Consider the following 22972-nt stretch of genomic DNA (forward strand, 5'->3'; position numbering starts at 1 on the left):
GAGGGAAACACTTTGAAACTTTACCCAGCTATCGCACCAGGAGGCATTAGCAGAAATATTGAAATGTAGGTCGGGCGCACCAGATGACCCCTGCCCTTCAAAGTTTTGGAAAATGTTAGCTCCATCTTTGATTGAGGGACTTCGCCATATCTGGAATACCTCCTTAGAGACAGGTATCTTTCCCGATTCTTGGAAACACGCATCTCTCCTCCCTCTGAGGAAGAAAGTTAATGGCGACCCGGGTGACCTTAGCAATTTGAGGCCCATCTCTTTGCTTCCTGCCCCGGGCAAGATGCTGGAGAAAATGGTTCAACGCCAATGGACCCCGTTCTTAGAGCAGAACCGTGCTCTTCATGACACGCAATCGGGTTTTCGGGCAGGTTTTAGTACCGAGACAGCTCTTCTCGAGGTGGCAGAGTCGGTAAAATGGACACTGGATTCAGGAGCATCGGCACTCCTGGTGCTCCTGGACCTGTCCGCGGCTTTTGATACGGTAGACCATGACATCCTGATCCAGAGACTACAAAATGCGGGTCTTGGTGGGACGGTGCTAGCTTGGGTTCAATCTTACCTAAGTGGGCGCTCCCAGAAAGTTGATCAACAATCATTTGTTTCTAGACCTAAGCCAATTAAACGTGGCGTCCCCCAGGGCTCAGCCCTTAGCCCCCTGTTGTTTAATGTCCAGCTAGCTCCGCTTTTCACTCTTATTGCCAACTGGGGGGGTCAAGGCGATTTCGTACGCTGATGACACCCAGTTGGTTTTTCCATTTAAGGAGCGGTCGGTAGATACCTTCAAGAATTTTAAGGGCTGCCTTCAAGATATAGCATGCTGGATGAATGCTAATAAACTAAAGCTCAATGCCGGAAAAACTGAAGTTTTGTTTTTTGGCAAGGGCTTAGCTCCTGATCCAGCACTGTGGTGGCCATCAGAGATGGGGACACCACCAATACCTGGTTCCTGTACTAGGAATTTGGGTGTGAAATGGGAGGCAAATCTCTCCTTTTCTGCTCAAATTAAGCAGGTGTCTGCTAGTTGTTTTAGCACCCTGAAAAATTTACGAAAAATTTTGCACTTTGTACCGGAGGACTGTCGAAAAACCATAGTACACGCTACAGTCACGTCCAGGTTAGACTATGCGAATTAGTCTCTATTTAGGCCTACCCAAATATGCCATAGGACGTCTCCAGATGATTCAGAATGCGGCTGCGAGACTGGTGTTACGAATACCTTTTAAACAACATGTCTCTCCGTATTTACAGAAGCTCCACTGGTTGAAAGTGGAGAAGCGAATCCAATTTAAGGCCATGATTCTGGCGTATCGGGCCTTAAATGGCAATTGTCCTAAATATCTGAAACAAAGACTGAGCATATATAAACAAAATCGGGTGTTACGCTCAAACTCTCAGACGCTGTTGCAAGCCCCGCACTTTGCGAAGGCTCGTTTGGGTGGAAGGACTTTCACAGTGGGAGCTGCATCACTGTGGAACAACCTTCCAGAGCCCTTGCGGAAGGCTAATACTGAATCTAGCTTCAGAAAATCATTGAAAACATGGCTTTTTTAGGTCCCTTTGGCTTTCTCTGGTCACCACTCACTTATCTCTAGCGCCGGGACACCCCTATTTGGGGTAGCCGTGCGCTCTACAAATTGCATTATTAATAATAATAATAATAATTATGATGGAGGGCTGGGAATTTATCATTGACTCTCTCCTGTTGGCAGCGATTCCTAAATCTTGGAAGCATGCCAAAGTCGTACCACTGTTAAAGAAGCCACTCTAGACACATATTTGCCAGAGAATTTCCGACCTCTATCTTTGCTTCCATATCTGGCCAAGATTATGGAATCCCATGTTAACATCACTCTGACTAAATATCTAAAGTCCAATCAAATTCTGGATAGTTCTCACAACGGGTTTCGAGCCAGACATAGCACAGAATCAGCGCTCATGGCAGTTACAGAGCAGCTGTGGGCAACACTAGATGAGGGTAATATGTCAACACTATTTCTACTCGATCTTAGTGCGACCTTTGACACAGTCTCCCATAAGATCCTTCTCCAACGGCTTGAGCAGATCGGGCTCAAAGGCAGGGCTCTGGCCTGATTTGCCTCGTTTCTATCATAGCGCTCTTTCCAGGTCCACGCCCCCCATATCTGTCTAGTATCTACCCTCTAAGCTGCGGTGTTCCCCAAGGCTCTGCCTTGAGCCCCACAACGTGTACATCTGCCCTTTGGCTCTCCTGGCCAAAGAACGTAACATCAAAATGGTATCTTATGCGGATGATACCCAGTTGGTGTTCAGCTTTTGCCAACAACCCGGCCATAGACCAACTGAAATTCCCTGCGGATGTTCTGGCCATTTCAGAATGGATGACAAACAACTACCTACAGTTGAACTCTGCCAAAACGGAGTTGCTACTGGTAGGCCGTGACCCCCCAAAATGGGATTACCAGTGGTGGCCCGCAAACCTGGGCTCTCCCTGACAACTGAAAAATGCTGTCAAAGATTTAAGGGTTCTGATTGATACTGCCGTCTCTTTTGAGCCCTATGCATAAAAAGTGTCTGGCACTTGTTTCGGCCTCCTGCACTGCCTCAAACCCATTTTGGGGTTTTTCGATGCTCCTACCCATCAATTGATAGTGCAATCAGTTGTCGAATCTCACCTAGACGACTGCAATGGTCTCCTGCTCCGAGTCAATAAAACAGTCACTGCAAGACTCCAACGAGTACAGAATGCAGCGGCACGTACTCTTTATGCCTTACCTAGGCAGTGCCATACCTCCAATCTTCTCCACTGTCTTCACTGGTTGCCTATTAAACAAAGAGTTCAGTATAAAACCCTATGCACCACTCACAAGATTCTGCACAGCCAGGGTCCCCAAATACTGCAGGATCTTTGCACCACCTATGTTGCCACGCGAGCATTATGCTCCGCCGATCTTCATCTGCTATGCGTCCCACGAGTCCGCCGATGTAGAGCAGGGGGTCATTCCTTCAAAGCTCTGGCCCCTGCACTATGGAACTCTATCCCACGGGCTGCCCGCAGCACTCACGACCACTGGGCATTCAGGAAGCTGTTTAGAAACCTGGCTTTTCACATCAATCTAGCGTAATTTCTTCCGGCTACCGTTCTGCTAGCGCTGTGACACCCCATTGATGAGGCAGCCATGCGCTGTATAAATTACCTTAACATAACATAACATATTATAGACTGTGGCAAAAATAGTCCTCCAGATGATACAGTCTCTAAGAACGGGAACCATCCCATTGGATAAACATATAGTCAAAATTCTATGTTTGTCTTGTGGTTCCATAAGGGGAAATTGAGCTTCAAGTTGATTCTATGGAATTTCCTCACAACTAGTGGATCTAGTGCCCACAACTGAATGAACAATTACAGGACTTATTGTCGGAGCTTAAGGCAACTGGGCTTGCACTCGCAGTCCAATTCTAGCTGGCCTTGCTAACAAGCTGCACAAAACAACCTGAGTCAAGCATTTGTATAAGGCAACTTGACCAGTATATAATGCTTATGATTCTACAAGATTCTGTTTAGCCATATCAGGGTATGGGGGATACCCTGCTAGTGCTGTTCAAGTAGCCCCCTCACTACTAAGGGGACCCAAGTGTACAGGTGTAGCTACGTGGGGAGGGCACCAAGGACTCAATTCTGATGTTCCCAGTGCGTGACAGGAATCTCAAGAAGCACATAAGGTCTATAGTTGTTAGGCACTGCAGTGTGGTGAATGTATGAAATGTATTAGTCTTGCTATCCATAGCCAGAAATGGGACAGAGAATAAAAAAACTCAAAGCGAGATGCTGCATCTGCTTCTCCTCTAAAGATAATAGGACCACTCGCATTAGGAAGGCATGTTTCTCTAAATGTGTGATAACGGCTGGACTGCAGTTAACCAGAATGCGCATAGGCTGCGCCATTAGAAAAACAGAAATGGATTCAAAGTGAAACACAAACAGGGTTGAACTTTTTAATATTCAAGCTTGAAACACCTTTACAGATAAGTGCTTCCTAAACAATGTGGAGGGTAAAACCCCAACACCACGGACGTGTCTGGAAAAAAGTGGTGGGGTATTGTGGACATGCTCAAGCACTACTCAGGTGACCCACAAATAAGTACCAGAGCTAATGTTGGGGGTGCCGTTTTGCAGAGATTCTGCTCAGGAACAAAACTATGCTTGAAAACATAGAACATCAGCATGTAAAGACTGGGTCACCATACCCCATCAGTACGCATGGGCTCGAATCCGACTAGCTTATAGTTCCTCACCAGCCCTCCTAACCATTCTAGAGAGGCAAATGATTTTGCACAACTCAACACTCTTGGTCCTCTCAGGGATTGTGGTAGCAGGTCACCCCCTTTCGTTCTCTTACTCATACTTGTCCACAATAAATAGCAAAGAGACATGAAGTAAGTTTAGAATATTTATTTAAACCTATGTTCTCTGATATGCAATGGCTGCACCACAATTCGGAAACAGATGCAGGTCAGTGATGTCATTAGCATAATTAAAAGATCATATACAACAAAAAGCGCTATCATATTAGTTGACTGATTTGCCTAAACCCACCCTCACGATTGAAGCTACGTGATTATAGAATAAAGATCTCTGGGTGTAGTGGCAGACCCCATACCTTAGCAAACACGAATAGTTGTTCTACATCCCAGGTGAGATCACCAACTTGTCACAAGACCTTTGTTGTGTGTCAGTCTCAGCTTAGTGTCCCCAGAACAACACATCCGGGATTATATGGCAAAACATGTGTGTTCAAAAACAGTAGCTGGGTTGCTTCCTTATGTCTAGGTGCTATTGTCTGACCTGAGGGAATATCAAGGACCAATGTTTGACCTTGCCTCGGCTGTTCAGACTAAATCCCAGGAAAAGAATAGAGTACAAAAACATGTGCTATGGGGAAAATACAATGTGTCACAAAACAAGCGTGAAATTTGGTAACATATGCAAAGCAAAAACGGCCTACACATGCATAGTTTACCTAACAGGGAAAATGACAATGGACTATATAGAAAATACATAACAATGAGCTCTTTAATGTATATATTGGAGGCACTAAAGGTGGTACTAAGTCATCGATTGTCTCTACCTTGGGAGAGGAGCTTTCCTCCTGTCCCCCAAACTCATTAATTTTGGTGGCAGGCGATATGAATTGTACCTATGAGCCACTTGCCTCTGAAGATTTATTAGAGGTTGAGGAGGAAGACGCCAGGTGGGGTATACCTCCTTTAGTAATACCTCCAGTCAAGAAGTGGACGCAAGTGGCAATCCAACTGAATGCTTTAACATTGGAATTTGGGTTGAGAGCTGCCAATGGTCGGCTCCCCTCTGATGCCCATGGTGCATTTACTTTCAACAGAATCTCTAGCCCAACTCGTATCGACTACATTTTGATTGATCGCAGACTATGGCGAAACGCAGTGGATTTGGTCATAGTCCCAACCATTGACAGTGACCATAATCCCCTGTGCTTGACCATGAAGAGACCATGGTTCTCCGATCTACCAAGTTCTGGCCCTAGCCCTATTATGATCACCAAAGAAGTCACCCCGTCGAATTGCAAAAGATATCTTAAATGGCCAACAATCTCCTGTGACGAGCAAAAACTTATAACAATAAAAGAGATTTTGTTAGCAAAAACTATCGAACTCAAGAGAGCATTTGATGAACCAGACAGGAGTTTAAGGGCTGGGATCATCCACACAGCCACAGTTGAGTCGATAGGGTCACTTTTTTTGGCACCCTCTCTCACCTGCAAACCCAATAGGTACAAAGCTTCTGGCTCCTGGTATAGTTCTGAATGCAGGATTAGAAAGAAAAACCTTATAACCGCTGTTAAAAACAGGGATTGTCATCAAGTACAAATTGCTAGATCAGACTATAGAAAGGCTGTAGCTAAAGCTAAGTGTGCCTGGGAGGAAACTCACTGGTCGGCCTTGAAAGCTGCTAGCTTAGCTAGAGATGGGACTGCATTTTGGAACCTCTGTAGAAATTCAAAAGGTTCCGACCCCGATATAATTTTAAATCACATCACAAACCAGGAATGGTTTGCTCATTTCTCAAAACTCTATTCAGGCGAGGATATTCAAAGCTCTCGGGCCTTTTCTTACACTGCATTGGCCGACCTTACTCCTGAGAGATATGACCCTTTTTTGGAGGAGGATGTCACGATTGCTATTAACAAAATAGTCCCAGCCAAGGCCCCTGGCCCCGATGGCCTTCCTGGTGATTTGTTCCGATCGGACCCCAAACACTGGGCAGTATATTTTACCTTCCTGCTCAATGCATTTCTTAAGGGATCACCTATTCCTGAGTCATGGAAAGGCGCCGAGGTGATACCAATATTCAAAAAGGGTTCTAGGGAAGACCCTGCCAACTACCGACCAATATGTCTTATTGACATTAGCCAGAAGGTGGTTGGCAGGGTCCTGCTGGAGCGTAACCTATTGTGGGCCAATGAGAATAACATCTTGTCCCACTATCAGGCAGGATTCAGACCAAACACGAGCACGATCGACCAGGTCTTTAGGCTGCTTCTGCTATACTGGAAGGTGGTCCTGATTGGCAGGGGCAGCCTTCACTTGGCTTTTATAGATCTGAAGACTGTCTTTGACCTGGTCCCTCGTGATCGCCTTTGGCTGGTCTTGAAGGAGATGGGTGTACCTCCCCCTGTCCTCGACCTTTTGGTCCGTCTCCACGAGGGCAACTATGCACAGGTGAGGTGGGGAACCCAGGCTCAGAAAACAGCAAAGATTCCAGTTAACAGAGGAGTTCGCCAGGGCTGTGTATTGGCACCCACCCTCTTCTCCTTATTTGTGAATGGGGTGGTGAAGTTTTTGCAAGATATTCCAGCTGACGCCCCTGCCCTGGCGGGCGAAAGAGTCCCCACCCTCCTTTTTGCAGACGACACCCTATTAATATCCAAAACACCAGTAGGGTTACAAAAGCTCCTGGATAGATTCCACCTTTTCTGCAAATTTAGAGGATTGACCATTAACACCCTAAAGACCAAGCTTCTCTCTTTTAAATCGCGTAGATCACCCAACGTTGCCATCACATTCGATGGAGCTCCTTTGGAGCACGTAAAATTATTTGATTATCTCGGTATCAGAATTTCTGACAGTTTAAGCTGGAGACCCCATATTGATAAGATGCTGCTAAACCATAAACGGGCCACGGGGGCCATTGCAAAAGAACATCGCTCCTCGCAGAGCAAGCCAATCGCTCCCGCGCTAGTGATCTACCAGGCCAAAGCAGTTGGGTCGGCACTGTATGGAGCCGAACTTTGGGGTTACGATAATCTCGATGAAATTTCCAGGTCCGGGAATACATTTTTGAGAGAACTGGTTTCACTTCCAAGGGGTACTCCACTAAAACCCCTTTTAAGCGACTTGGGTAGGCGCTCGATTAAGGACATGGCAAGGCTACGCCCTTTGCTATTTTGGGCTCGCCTTTGGCGCACTTCGGAGTTAGTAAAATATGCTGAGGGTCTAAGAGAAGTAATGAACTCTCTGGGCTCTCATAGAGTAAGTTGGCTCTGTAACATCAAGAAGTCTCTTAATTTGTTAGGTTTTAGAGAAGCTTGGGAGCACGGGGCAACCCTAATCAAGGTAGACCTTAAAAGAGCCTATTGGGCATGGATCGACTGTCAGGAGCTTAGCAACACCAATATGGGTAGGTTAACCGAAGCTTTTTACACTCACAAACAAGCTGTCAGTTTCGAGTCCTACCTAGACTTTGTACAGAAACCAAGGGATAGGTCATTGTATCTCCAATTTAGACTCGAGACACTTCCAACCCGAGAGTTTACTAGCAAATGGAAGCCTCCCCACCAGACCCTGGATACTTGCCCGAGTTGCAGGGGGAAGGTGGAAAGCATGGCACACATTATGTTTGAATGCCCAGCATACAAAAATCCAAGAAGTAGATTGCCCATCAAACTACCATGTGGCACCAAGAATATTACGATCTGATACTAGCTTAGTGCTGGTTTGTGGTGTGGCTAAATTTCTGGGGTGGTCATGGAACATTAGAAGCAAACACCTCCGTCTCATTACATGATCCTGTTCAACTTTTTTAACCTTGATTTTACTGTACAAAAGCTTTAGGGATACCTTTAGTTCTTTTTTTTAATGATATTTGATATTTATTAATTATTTATAATGATCATATTTTAAATCTTTTACTAATGGAAGTCCCTAACACTGCAATTTATTTTAGGCTGGTGTAAAACAATCAGATGGTTAGTCCATCCCCAGATATTAACACTTGTTTTATATGCTTCCTTTTCAATAAATTGTACCTTTTATGTTTGTTTGTCAATGCTTTTATGATACAATTTTCATCGAAATAAAGCTTTTTGACTTGACTTGACATAACAATAACTTTTTTTGCGGTGGCTTTATGTGAGCATGTAAAGAATCTGAAATAGGATGCAAACATGCTGCTGGGGCTGAAGCTATCCATTCCTGGCTTTACTGCCACAGTGTTGGTTAATTTTTACAATGCATAGGCAGACCTGCACTCTGGTACCTAGGCATCGGTGCGCTTTTCGCAGGGTGCAGACTGTACCTGGTACAAGTAGGGGTGTTCACCAAGAGTGCATCCTTTCACCTTTTTTGTTTACCCTGTACATTAATGGTCTTGAGCAAGCCCTTCTCTCTGACCAGGCAGATTGTCTGAGGCTGGTAATGAGATCACTCCCGGTATTATTATACGTCGATGATGCATTTCTCATGGCACGCGCCACTGTGGGGCTGCAGCTGCTATTGGGCAGGTTTGGTACCTCTATGGGTAGTTTGGATTTGGCAGTACATTTTACAAAATCATATGTCATGGTAGTTGGCCTACGGTCCTCTGGCTCTAAGGTATTCAAGCCACACCCCGGCTAAAGTCTCAGCCTTTCCCTATTTCGGGGCATTATTTGATGTGAAAAACAAATGGAAGCCCCTGATTGATGGAAGAGAATGTGAGTTTGTTAAGGCCATAGGGGCAGTGGCCAGCTTTGTGTGTAGGTTGGATTCTTGGTTGCCACACATCTTACTTAAGATCTATCAGGCTAAATGTGTCTCACAGGTTCTGTGTGGCAGTGAGGTATGGGGGTACTTGAAGACCAGCAAAATTCAGACCGCCGAAAATAAATTTCTAAGATGGCTGGTGCAGGTCCCTAAGAGCACTCTGGTCTTCTCCATCCATGAAAAGCCTGGATTAAGTTATTTAGCTGACTTAGTTGCCCTCAGACCTTTGATGTGTTGGATCAAGATCTGGTCCAGTGAGGGACACAAGCTGAATAGACAGATTCTCTTAGACTGCCAGTCACTTGACCACATGAACAGAATCCCCTGGATTGCTTATGTGAAGGCAGCCTCTGCCAACCAAGGTCAAACTGACATATGTTTGATTCCTCACTCACGGAGGCCCTCATTTGCCATATTGTACCATGGGGCGGCACCACAAGCCTTCCTGCAGCACTGTCCTATCGCAAAAGGAAAGGGCAGGAATGCACTGTATCTATCAGATATGGCTCATTCCTGTCCTCTTTCCCTGCACTGGTGCTCAATTGACTGCCATGCGCCAATGCAGGCACCCCTGCATTGTAGGGCTGATTGCTTTTGTGCAGGAAGGTGTGTACCATGGTGCAGGGGTGCCTGTATTGCCTTCCTGCACAAAAACAATCGATGGAGGTGGTTTCCTCTTTCTATTTCTGCTGCTGAATGCAGCACGCATAGAAAGAGGAAAAAACGAGCATTAATAATGTTATTTCTCCTTGTTGCACCTCCCCTACTCCTCCACTGGGGATGCATATGCTTTTGATGCATTACCAGGTTTACAACCTATTGTAAATCTAGGAATGTGACAAATGCCATGGGTGCTACTTGGAAACACCCACAATAACACCCATGACTTGCCTCCCCATCATAGTGTGAGGCAACTCAGCGACTTACACTGCGTTGCCTCACTAAAGATCATGAAAAGCCATTCAGGGTGGCTTTATGTGGCCATGTAGATGTGGGTAAGACCTGTGCAACCCCGGAAGATCACAAAAAGTGATGTTCCGGTGGCACACAGGACTTGTAAATGAGCCCCTGTCTCCTTTAAATTTGAGACAGGTTAATAGATCATTACAATGTCGGCCTGAATAAGGTTTCGGCTCAAGAGCAAGGATGTTTTTTTTTATATAAATAAACAAACATTTCAGGGTTTAGGCAGAGGAGCACTTGAGCACCCCGCTGAAATCTCAGCCCTTCTGCTTGCTGATTCCTCTGCAAGAGGGATGTCCAACCTGGGACCAAGTTGGGGATGAGGGTAAGATCATCCAGTTGGGGATTCTTGGCAGAACACATACATATACCCTAGGGATCTAGGTTAGGGAACGCATAGTAGGAGTACGCTATATATACATTTATTGTTTTAGCAAGATGGTGGAACTTTTAATTCTGTTCACTGTCCTTATATTGCTAATCACTTTTATCTGCTTCTGTCTATTGATCATTGTGCACATATTTTTTATACAAAAATCATGTTGGTTCAATAAATATTGAAAACTCTCCTCTGTGTATTCTTTGTATATTTCTCTGAGAGAAAGAGAGCATGAGTGACTGAGCTAAAGGGTTCTAGATCTGTTACCACGAACCCTGGGAAGTCTCAAGGTTGTCATGTTCTGTGGTTGCCAAAACCATTTGCTACCTGTCTAGGTTTAGGGGTGCATCTGGTGGCACTCTGGGCTAGCTGGTCTCTAGGGCGACATGTCCTGTGGGGTGCACGGAATCAGTATGGCACCATCCCTATGTTTATGTTGCCCAACAAATGCTCAGCTCCTACTGGATAGTAGGAAACAACATAACACTAGACCCAACTGATTAATGTAATATTGTTAGTGTGGAATTTTTATGTCCTTTATTGCTTGATAATTCATTTAACTATTTGTAATCTCTGGACACGTTTTATGTATGACTGTACATGTTGTGTTTTTATGCTCTTTTATGGTTGCTCTTGTAATCGAATCAAGATTTTATGATGATGATGAATTACCACAGTTTACCATGCTGAATAAAAAAATCAAATAAATTAAGCATACTTTCTGAATGATAAAAAAAATGACTATTGCATTAAACCTCCATTGAATCTTAAATATAACAATATTAAAATAAATCTACAAAAAAAGATGTTACCTGCTATATAAGATTCCGTGGTATAAAAGACATGACAATATTACTGTAATGATTTTAACGACTTGCAATATTGTTTCACACAATATTAACTTATCATCAGCACTATTTCCAATGAACAGTCTGGCCTATCTTTTCTGTTAGGGACCACCAGGAAACCTGTGGTGGTACTGAATATGAAAAATAGAAAAATTACTCCCACAGCTTGGAAGAAAGTTCCTAGGGTGTCAGGGTCATTTATCTTGTGGTTTGAAAAGAGATTCCCAATTTGAAAGTTTGTTTTTTGAAAAACAAATCTTTGGTGAGGAACCTCTTGAAACATGCCTTCTGGGGATGAATCCAAGACGCTAGCTACTTTTAAGGCACAAGGATCTACACAGGGCCAACAGAGATCGCTAGCTCTTGTCCAGGCAGAGTGGCATAGGAAAGACCTCCACCACCCTAGCAGATGGTTGGTCACCCACTAAAGTATACATCAGACCAAAGGGCTTTGACGGTAGTCATCTTTTTGAAGAAAACTCAGTACAATCTTCTAAGCTTATGAGAGATATAATCAGATCCACCTAAGCTGATACTGGTTGCAGCCACTTCCTTTTGGATGCTCTGAGGTCTGGCCGGAGTATCACAGCAGTGATAAATTATATCATCTGGACCATGGACAAGAAAGTTAAGGGCTGGAATTAGTCAAAGAATTATCATTGTGCTCAGGCCAAGGCGACGTGTGCAGATAATAGGACGTTTGATTGGGAGCTGAGAAAACACTGAGAAGGTATTATTCGTCTGAATAATAAGATGGATGTGTCCCTTGCATTGCTGCATTAATTAGATTTTAGAGATCTTCCACCCATCTAAATAACATTTTACAATTAAAATGTGATATTTTAGGAAGACCACATGCAATTTAATTCTTATAGTCTGACAGGAAGACTGATCTGCCGCACTGTGGTAAGGTCTTTGGAAATAAGTGCTGGTTGCTGTAGTGATTGCGTCTTCAGTGAGTGGGATTACTGGCATACATGCCCCTGTGCTGTGTAGTTCTCAGGTCTGTAACTCTGCTCCTTCTAACTCTTAACTCCACAGCAATCCATCAACCTTCATAACCTCGTTGAGGCCCACAACAGCGTCATCGTTACTGTGTGTCAAAAAGATGGAGGTAAGTTACAATTAAGGCCTCAAGGGGCAGCCAGTGCAGCCAAGAAAGAGTTGAAATGTGGTTCTTGTTAGATATGCAAGTGATTCAGTAGGCCGTGGCATGAAAAGTGGACATCAGGGGCTAACATTCTTAATTGAGGAATCTGAGGATCTGAAGATTTGAGAGATGGCTTTGTAAATACTGCACTAGAGATCTGAAGAACTGAAAAAGAGCTACACAATTGTGCACTAATTGAGAATGGAGATGTGGTATCAATCAAAATCAATCTGAAGGGTCACTGAGGTTGCCAGTGACTGAGTGTAGATATCTATACCTCTAGGGATAGAGGGAGTCAGTTATTTGGAAGAAACAAACAATTTAAGAATCACATTTTTTCACAGAGATGAAGTTGTCAGGTGGTAAACTACTATGCATACTATAGATTAATATGGGACGAGCGTTGGGGACCAGGGAGCCATTACAGTGCACTGCAACGTCTAAGAATAATACTGATTTACAAATATACCTGTTACGATTAAGGAAAGAGATTGTGGTAGAGTTAGGTTAAAGAGTCTGTTTAGTGCTGTTAACTGGGTTAGGGATATGAAGATGGCACAAGGATAAAGAGATGTGGAAGATTGGCTCCTTGAAACTGTGTTATCCTGCATAGTTTTCTTTATCTCAAATCTTCCTGCAGTGGCAACTTTTCACACTTTTAGAGTAGTTCCTAGGGCAATGCCTTCCCAGATACCTCTTTTGTCTCAATATTTTCCACTGCTGTACCCTTCAATACTGACTTTTAGTTCCTCCAAGTAGACTTTTGTGTAATTTCTGCTGCAATGCACTAATGTTCCACCACAACACATCTCCAACCGCACAAGGGGGACAATTTAGCATCTTTGCAGAGGTGTATTGTGAACTAAAATTTGAAAAATCATATTCTATTGATACTAAAGCTGTAACCAGTGCTTTATTTAGTATTGTTTCTTTTCAGAAATTCTGTAAAGGGGCTCGCAGGAGGGAGGGGTGTGCGGAATTTGATTGATTTGCTGTCACATAGTGCAGTGAAATTATGGCAAAACTATGCAAAAGTATGTGCAATTATGCTAAATGTAAATACTTCATTTCATGCAAATTTTTTAGTTTTGAATACATCTGTATATCAATTTTGGGCATGTGGATTCTTTTCAACAAGAGCACGTAAACAATTCAGCGAATGGTGTGTAATTATGAGAAGTGTCATCAAGGTTTAATTTCTAGTTATTTTGCTTAACAAGCGTAAGGCAGAATTCCTGAAGTTACATTGTCGGACCTGGCTCTCTCTGTAGGGTCACCCAAAAAAATATTTTGCCTTCACCCTCCATGTTTTTTGAATTTACTTTTTTTTATTAGGACTCTGTGCACTTTACCACAGCTAATCATTGCTAAAGTGCTGTGCTATGCTCTTGTCATTAATCATGGTTTGATTGGCTTACACCTAACTGACATGATTACTTTGGTTATAGTTCCCTTGTAGAGTGGTATACCATCTAGCCAAGGTCTGCGAATTAAATGCTAAATGTGAGCGTGCAGCACATATTGTGCCTCCCCCCAAGGCAGTCGCATAAAAATAAGTCCCAAGTCTCCCATCGCAGCCTGAATGCAGTTTAAACTATTAATTCAACTTGGCAATATATCCCGCTTGCCATGCCTTAAACTCCCATTTTATTGCATGGAAGTCACCCCTAAGATAGCCCATAAGGCAGGGTGCATTGCAATCAAAAGATTGGACATGCACTTTTAAGTTTTACATGTCCTCGTAGTGAAAATACCTTAATTGTTTTTCACTACTGTGAGGCCTATCTGTCCCTTTGGATAACATTAGCTGACTTAGCACATTTAATATGGGTTAACCTTAGATTTGGACCAGGTCACCTGTTCATGTTTGGTGTATACGAAACTGTAATGAAAAATCGTCTCTAATGGTAAAGTTGGACGTTTAATTACAATTTTGAAAATGTCACATTTAAAAAGTTGGCATTTTCTTGCCATTAGCCCTTTTGTGCCCGTGGCTGTTGCTTGACTAAGGCTCCCACCCCAGTCAACCAACTACTCAATTTCTCACATTCTTGAATTACACTAACATAATTTATATTTCGCCCATGCCTACTGGGTGGTCTTTTGATATAGTCACAAGACATTACTGTCTTGACTTGATTCTAAGCCTGTGGCTCAAGTGGATCAAGTATTTTTGAAAAACCTCTTTTGGATGAAGCACATTTGTTTTTTAAATTTGATTCGAAATGCTTAAGGATGCTTTGCTATTTAGTGTCATTCCTGATATGTTAATGGAATTTCTTAATATTCTTAGGCTCTGTATTGGCCTGGTAATACAGTTGCAGTGTAGTTGTGAAATGTTTGTGCATTGCATCTGCTGCAGTAAATGTGACCTATGTATAGAATACCTCTGTTCTATATGCTACGTGGGTCCCTACCATGAAGGTAACAACTTCCCTGCAAGAGGAAGCCCTTGTTGTTGTAACATTGTTGTTACAGCTTGTCTGTAATTCACAGAAATAACTACTGCTTGAACCATATTTAATGAACGGAAGTAAGAGAAGGGAAAACCTATAGTAGCGTGATCCCTTCATAAACAACCTAAAGTCAGAAATAAAGGTTTCCTATTTAGCTGAGGTGATTAATCCCCAACATCACAGATGTCTCCCTAAAAGGGAATAGGGTCCTTGGGCACATGCCTGAACTACTCAGGAGACCCATTAAATAAGTACCTGAACTATAAAATTGATGGCGCTATGTCATAAAGTTCCTATAAATTAGGTAGAACTTTGCATCTGAGTAAAATAACCATCAGAATATGGGGACTTATTCCACACGTATCATCTGAGTAGGATGGTCTAATTCCTAGGAAGCTCACAGTGCCCATCTGGACCCCTAACCTTACCAGGGTACCAGATGGTATCCGCAACCTCAGAACACGACCTCTCTAATTCCCCAAGGAAATCGTGGTGACAGATCTACCCTTTTTTTGTTAGTTGTTACTCATGCATGCTCAATGAGAGACACAAGAAAGATACAAACTGGCTTTTCAAACATTTATTAAAACAGTTCTATTCTTGTGTAAAAAGCATGAACTGCAATTATTAGTAAGATCAAGCAAACCATTGTAACCAGCATTGCAAGAATGGAGAAAAAGATAAACATTTTAACCATTATAGCCTTACAGTCTGATTATGATTATAGTTATACTCCTATCCTAGTACTACCTACACTTTCAAGAGCCTAGCGGGAGCAGCCTATGCCAGACCTCCTGGGACAAGCCAGCCCCCCATACCTATGTCTGATGTATCAGGAAGCTGGTCTGGTGTAGAGGAGGCTACCGCCCTATGCAGGATTTAGGCTCGAGGCAGCGAGGCTGCATCTCAGGCACAGCCTTCCAGGATATTGTCATCCAAAGTACTCATCTGCAGAGTTTGTTTGTCTTGAGACTTTGAGTTGTCTCCTACCGTACAACTCAATGCAAGCGCATCATATTCAATGTTCCTTAGCCTTGAACAGAGTGAATGAACGACATAATAACATGATTAATATGACATGTGCTGTATGCAGAATCATTTCTAAGTGTGCAATTGTGGAAGTGCAAGGCATGTAAAAAGTAAAAAGTCACTCTTTAAAAAAAGGTGCCAAGTTTAAACGTGCAACTAAAATGGAGACTTGTATGCTGCCCAGTTGTACCTCACAACATTAGTGTTTATAATTATCAAGGGAGATTACCAGTAGTTAAATGTATAGTTTGCTACTTGTAATCCTATTTATCCTTCGGGGGAATATTTATTTAAATCATGATGACACTCCTCTGGGTGTGAAGAACAAGGTATTGAACTGCTCCTGTAGTAGTTGCCTACGCGTCTTTAAAAAGATTTTTTGGAATGGCGATTGATAGCATATGATGGGATATTGGTGAATGAGAATCCATCAGGTGCTCTGGCTGTGTTTCAGCCTTGTATGGCTGCACCCTATCTGGCAACACTGTCTAGTTTTTTCCATTCATCTTCCTTCAGGTGTCAAAAGTTTATATTTCCATTCATTTAACCGCAATTTAAATTGTCCTGTTTTTTTCTTTTAATGAAGTTTGGTTAATATAGCCTCGTTCAAAGAAGCTGCCAAACGTTTCTTGTTTTTAATTGGTAAATTGCATTTTTTAAAGAAAGTTAAAAAAATATATCTCATAATGAGTGGTCTGGATTCTGCATGTTGGAGTCTGTTCATCCTAGAGTCATTAGGACCAGATCAATTGGGGAGACCATGGTAAGTTTACTTCACCGTTTTACCTCTGTAATTTTGTGAAACATTTTTGACAATAAATCCTTTCTAGACTTATCTTGGTGTGTATCACTGAGCTTCATAACAACTTTCAGATGATAATTTTTGTTGAAATACATAACATTAACAGCATTGATGGAGTACACAGTTGGAACAGAAAGGCAATACTTCATATCCAAACCTCAAGTTCCAGCCTAGTTGCCGGCTAGGGAAAGAGTGCCATGCTTAACTTTGCTTAGAATATCTTTTGAGATTTTGAGACATGTATTTGCTAAAACTTTTTTCTGTTCTGTGTATTTGTTACAAATGATTTGCATTTTAATTTACATACTTTTAACATTAAGTCCTTCCTTATTGGTTAGTGAAGTAAATAAAATACAAAGATTTTTGAATTTTCTCTCTTTTCATTATATTTATTTTCTTAGATTGTAAAGAGATTGAATCTCGTCATCTGGTCCCAGGAGATGTCTTCCTTTTACCAGGAAAGAAACTTTACCTTCCATGTGATGCCATACTCATTAATGGGAGCTGCATTGTCGACGAGGGCATGCTTACCGGTATTATACTGATTAGGGCATCCTTGCAAGTATTGTATCCATAATGGTATGATTACAGGTAGGCAATAAATAGTTGCTGTGTCATCGATGAGTACCATATCTTTAGGAATCTCAATTCACATGTGCAAATCCCCGAATATTCTACATTTCTGCACCTCGTTTAATACATCTATGGTTGGCGGAAGTCCATATTTATGCTTCTGTTTAATTGGATAAACCATTCTCCACCATTAGAGGAACACAGGTAGCAAGTTCCTAGCACATGCAATATATGACATATGAAGCATCAGTAAAATTATTTTCTTTGCTTAATATCCCATTTAATGTTTTCTGTGTCTGGGAGCAGCTGTCCCTGCAAAAGAAAACTAGCTTAGGTTTTAATAGGATATATTGAAATGGGATGAAATTAGACTGGTAGACTTTGGAGAGAAAGGGCACACTCTTGATATTAGATATAAACACCGGAGCAACTGCAAAATAAGATCCTATAAGGGCAAATCAGTTGTTCATAAATTCAGTCCTTGGCGCCTCTTTGCAAGTGGAGCTTGAGCAACACGACAGACCTACTAAAATTGTGCTTCAAGTGATTGGGTTCAACAAAATTAACAATTCAAATAAAAATCGAACATTATTAAAGATAACAATGTAATAAATAACATGGTAGTTAGAAAACAAAAAAAACAATGATTACGTTGTTTCAGTCATGTCTGGGAAAGACAGAAAACTGGAAAAATCCCACTCATGAAAGTCAGGTGGGAGAAGGAAGATTTTTCAATGGAAGATGGTCGAAAGGCTATGGGTTGAACTTTGCCTCAGATCTTTCACTTAATATCCTGGTCAGTGCCATAGTAAGCCGTCAGTGCCATAGTAAGCCACTGTTTCAATCAGTTAAATAATAAGAGACACCTGATGCCCTTATTAGCCACTAACCGTGCTGGTAGCCATCAACTCTCATCTGAGGGCTACTAGATAAGATCATATTCAAGGAGCCTAGAATTCTGCATATGTTTTAATCTGACACCACAAAACAGGCAATTTAATCTCTGATCAAAAAGCTATGTACTGGCTCCCTGTTACAATCTAGATCCAATTCAAAATTTGGGGTTTTAATCTTGTATACCTCCTTCACACCTTACCTGTAAAATCTCTCAACACTGTCAGTTTAGGGACCTTACAAGTAAAGGTAACTTCCTACAAACTACTCTACTCCAAACTTGTGTCAAAACTCATGCCCTAAGGTGAAAGCAAATTTTCTCATCAAGGCCGTCTTCTTTGGTAATCTTATCTTCCACCTCTCAGTCTCTTGCCCTCATTTAAGGTCTTCAAAAAAGGTTCTGAACACTCCATTTTTCAACACAGAACATTATCTGAGAAGACTAGCTATGGTCAGTGTGTATAAAACCTTAATGGAAATCAGCGCATCTAAGTAGGTCAACAGCGAAAACTACAATTCAGCAAGATACAACACAGATACATTTGGTCTGCAACTTTGGTCAGTGATTAAAAATCTCAGAGAGGGATGTGCCAGATGTTGAGTTTGACATAGTCACACGTTTTTCAGCAAGATCCTCTTGTTTACTGGCATAGTTTTCAATATATTAAATATTGGCATTTTCCAGTAAAATGTTATAAACAATTTACAAGAAAATCCTGTCCCAAAGAAATTCCAAAATCTAGTAAAATCAGAAATTTAAGGTAACAATGGTAAGGCAGGACTTTAAGGTTAGGGACAGTGAATCCCCCTGATCCCTGCAGATGTGTTAGGGACAGTGCCTAATTTTAGCCGGTGGTTGCCGGTAGTCATTTTTGGGGACCAACTCATATTTTTCCTCATTTCATATTGATCGTGAGCAAGAGAGAGAAAAACACCTAAATGAGAAAGAAGGTCGGAAAAGATAGAAAAAGGGACACAAAGGGAGAAAGCAAGTACTGGCTTGAGTGAAATATAGGGGCAGCAGGGTCTGTAGTGGATTAAAGAGGCTTGAGGTGAGTTTGTCACTGTAAAGCTTTTATACTGGTGCGCTGATTTTTAATAGCATCGCCAGAGCTGAGCTTTGGGCACCTAGGGGCACATTAGAATGGCGGATGGACTGGAGTCCGTCCGCCATCCTGGCGTAAACTGAGACCGTCTGTCATGCATGCGGTGGTCCCGCACACCGGATCAGGATGCGACCGCCACCGTGGGGGTCGGATCCTGCATTTTAACATTGTGGCAGTTGCTGCTGACAGCAGCACCCACTGCGATGCTAAAATGCAATGTTGTGCATTTCACAGCACTACGTGGCAGGCACCACACGGTGCCTGCCATTTAGTGCTGTGAAATGTAGGGGGTACCATAGGTACCCCCCAAGTGCACCTTCACCTCCCCCAACACAAGGGGGGGCCAGCAACGGGCCCCTAAACCCAATCTCCACCAGTCTTTCCATGGCAGTTCCACCTCCGTGGAAAAGCTGTCTCCAGCCATCATCGTAATGTGGCGGACGGTGCCTGCTAGTCACGCCACCATTTTACTGGTGGAGACCGCTCCACCAGGCAATCGTGAGGATTGCCTGTGGCGGTTACGTGGCAGATGGTCTTTGCAACCACCACGGTCTCGGTGAGATTCCCCCTGTCATCCTAATTTGGCGGGGAAAACTCGCGGTCGGCATATGGACGGACCTCCACCGCATAGCAGGCGGTTGCAGTCCTTCAGACATCGTAATCGGCCCCTTAGTCTTTTACAATTGAGCACTGGTTAAGGAAGCTGTGTTCTATAACCCCTGCACAATTTCTTGTAGGCAGCAACAAAGGCTAAGTAATCAACACAGCTACTCTTGTATTTATTTTCCCATTCACAGCAGAGAACCTCCTTTTTCACATGAAGTAGAATCTTCCTTCCTGTACTCCTTTCTAAGTTTGCTCTGTGAGCACTGTGGACTCCACATGGGATCTTGTGGGGAATACACTATCATTTCCTTGGCAGATACTCATAACTTACTCCCTGGATGTCCCTCAAGTATCTACCCCTAGTCTCTTAACAAACATTGACATTTTGAGAAGCCACTGTTGACTTGTGAGCTTTATGACATAATCCAAAATGGGAAAATAAACACTTTTCTTAGGTCAGAGCTCACTGGCACCTTTAACCCTTGCACATTGGGCCTGTTTATGGCCTAACATGTTATTCATCGCCCATGATAAATACCCATACCATGGGGTTTGTTGTTTATCGGGTGCAACAAGTAACACCTATTATGGGTTCATGGGATATAACATGTGGATTTTGGTGTTTAAAGAATCAAAATCCATATAATATGTTAGATATCATGGGCCTGATTCACAAATGTAAACTTACAATTTTGTGTAACTTTACAATTGTTTGCCATTCACAAAGGGTTTTAAGAAGAGTATCTTTTCAAGTGCAGGGTCTCCGCACTTAAAAATATATGTCTTTTTATGTGCGGAAACTTGCAAAGACACTACTCATAAATCCCATTGAGGATAGCAAACAATTGTAAATGTACACTTCCGTGTAAGTTTACCCTTGTGAATTGGGCCCCAAATGTTTTCTACAGTTACATTTGAACAGGTTTAACCTGCTTCAAATTAGAAAAGGTTGAGTTATTTAATGCATCTGATAATTATCGGATGCCTTATATTCCTTCAAACTTGTAAATCAGACCCATGTGTAAGCAGGAGTTTACACATGGGTCGGTATATTACGAGGAACCCATAATTATGCTGTTATTAGCGTTTACACATGCAATCAAGCACAACAAAGACATTCCACATCATTCTGCCTAACAGGTAGAGGCCTCCTGGCTAATGGGAAACTAAGGGTAAGTTCACAAAATATTTATGAATAGCATTTCTTTCCTGTCGTTGGTGCCATGTTAAGGCAGTGCTTGCTCCTAACATCTTACACCACTATATTGTGAAACCAGAATTCTAGATGTATTAATGTGTGACAAGAATGATAGTACATATATGTTGTGTGTTTTTTGCTGTGTTAGTGATCTGTTTCTTTTATCATGCTGTGTTTATTAACAGCATTATTGTAAGGTGATTTAATTATACTGTACTGCAGTAGGTGTGTTGAATTCTATTTTATCTGTTTTATCCTAATGTGCCCTGTTAAGTTTTAAATGTGTTTTTATAATCCTCTGACAAGGAATCATTAACCAGAATCTAGGATGGTTAAATAACACTGCTGCCCTTCTTCAACTATGGAAGACACTAGTCAGGCCAAAACTGTGGTAGGGGCTCTAGAGAGTCTAAACACACTGGGCCTGATACACAAAGGTAACTTACACATTTGAGTAATGTACACTTTTAAGTAAGTTTTCAGCGTCTTGGCTGTTCACAAAATCAGATTGTAAATTTACTCCAAAACTGTAACTTGCATGTCTCCACCAAATTGAAGAGCCAGGGGGCTATTCACGAACTGCTGGGGCTATTCACACATTTTACATTACACGTGTGAGCAAATGTGTAATTTACTCTTATATGATTGAGAAAGTGTTCTACTTGTGGCTATTCACAAAATCTGAGTAAATTACTCAAAAGTGTAAGTCAACTTTGTGAATCATTCCCAATGTTTGTGAATAGCTCCCATGCACTTTGGTTTGGTGGAGACATGTAAATACACATTTAGTGTAAATGTACATCCTGATTTTGTGAATTGCCAAAAAGTAATAAACATACTCAAAAGTGTAATTTACCCAAAAGAGTAAGTTACTTTTGTGACTGAGCCCACAGTGCTAAAATTATTTGATTCAGACTTAGGATTCCTGGAAGCTCCCAAGCCTTGACAATACAGGGAGTAAATGTTCAGTTCAAACCAGTTTGACTTTGCAAAAATACCCATAAATCGCCATCCCTTCATCTGCCCATTTTAATATCAGAGGAATTCTAACCTTAAGTACAGCAGGTGTTTACTGAAAGTCAAGTTACAAGAGCTAATTGGATTGATCCACATGTCCCAACCCTCATAATATCTTGACTACGTAAAGTATTACAGTTTTCATTTCTCACAACCTTGCAACCATTTGGGACATCTGAACCCTCCGCTCAAATTTTGTAAATTTGACCACGCTCTCATAAATCTTTTCCAAATATAAAATGTTTCAGACAAACAACTGTTAAGCAGCCTGTCAGCTGCCTGTGGGACGAGCAAGAGGTGAGGAATTGGATACTGTAGCCTTTTCCTCCTACATGTAACTGTTAATGTGTTGGTAATTCTTATTTGACCCATGCCAGCATCATGCTGTCTGGCCAGTCTCTTTACAAAGATGGCTGCACTGGAAGGAAGGTCAGCACCATCCTAAAGTAAGCCCATGCATCTGATGCCTGATTAGCAATGGGTGGGTAAAATTGTTTCCCAAAAGGTAAAAATATCTCAATAGTCCCTCTTTTAAATTCCCCTGCAGAGCAGAGGTTTTTGTTTTCTTTTGTTTGCTAAATATGCTTACCCAAACACAGAAGACAGCTTCTGCGCCTAGAACATGTGGCCCAGTGAGGTGTGGCTGGTCACAGGTATTCTGAGTGACTGCTAACAGCCTATGAGAGTTAACCTAGTAAAGGGGCTTATTATTAATGAAGGAAACCATTGAATCCACATATTAAACAAATCAAAGTAGAGCTTGCTGAAAGTGCTCTCCCACCCTCACAGATCCACCATTAAGAGAGGCCTGCCCCTGCACTCTCTAGTGTTGGTGATCGAGGCCCTCCTCCACCTGCAGGTTTCCATGTGCCTCATCCCTGGTGGTCCAATGGACCTCTGTCT

The 22972-nt window shown here is 42.3% G+C and overlaps 1 protein-coding gene across 1 annotated transcript in view; it reads left to right on the plus strand.

The window, feature by feature from the left end:
* The window catches only part of LOC146788637 (putative cation-transporting ATPase 13A5), a 452938-nt gene that overhangs the window by 132171 nt on the left and 297795 nt on the right, over positions 1 to 22972 (plus strand). The window contains exons 8-9 of the mRNA XM_085635829.1: positions 12280 to 12352; positions 17077 to 17208. Coding sequence (XP_085491955.1) covers positions 12280 to 12352; positions 17077 to 17208 — 205 coding nt within the window. The remainder of the gene's footprint in view (positions 1 to 12279; positions 12353 to 17076; positions 17209 to 22972) is intronic.

The sequence above is a fragment of the Triturus cristatus genome, chromosome 11 (genome assembly GCF_964204655.1).
Source record: "Triturus cristatus chromosome 11, aTriCri1.1, whole genome shotgun sequence".
NCBI lineage: Eukaryota > Metazoa > Chordata > Amphibia > Caudata > Salamandridae > Triturus > Triturus cristatus.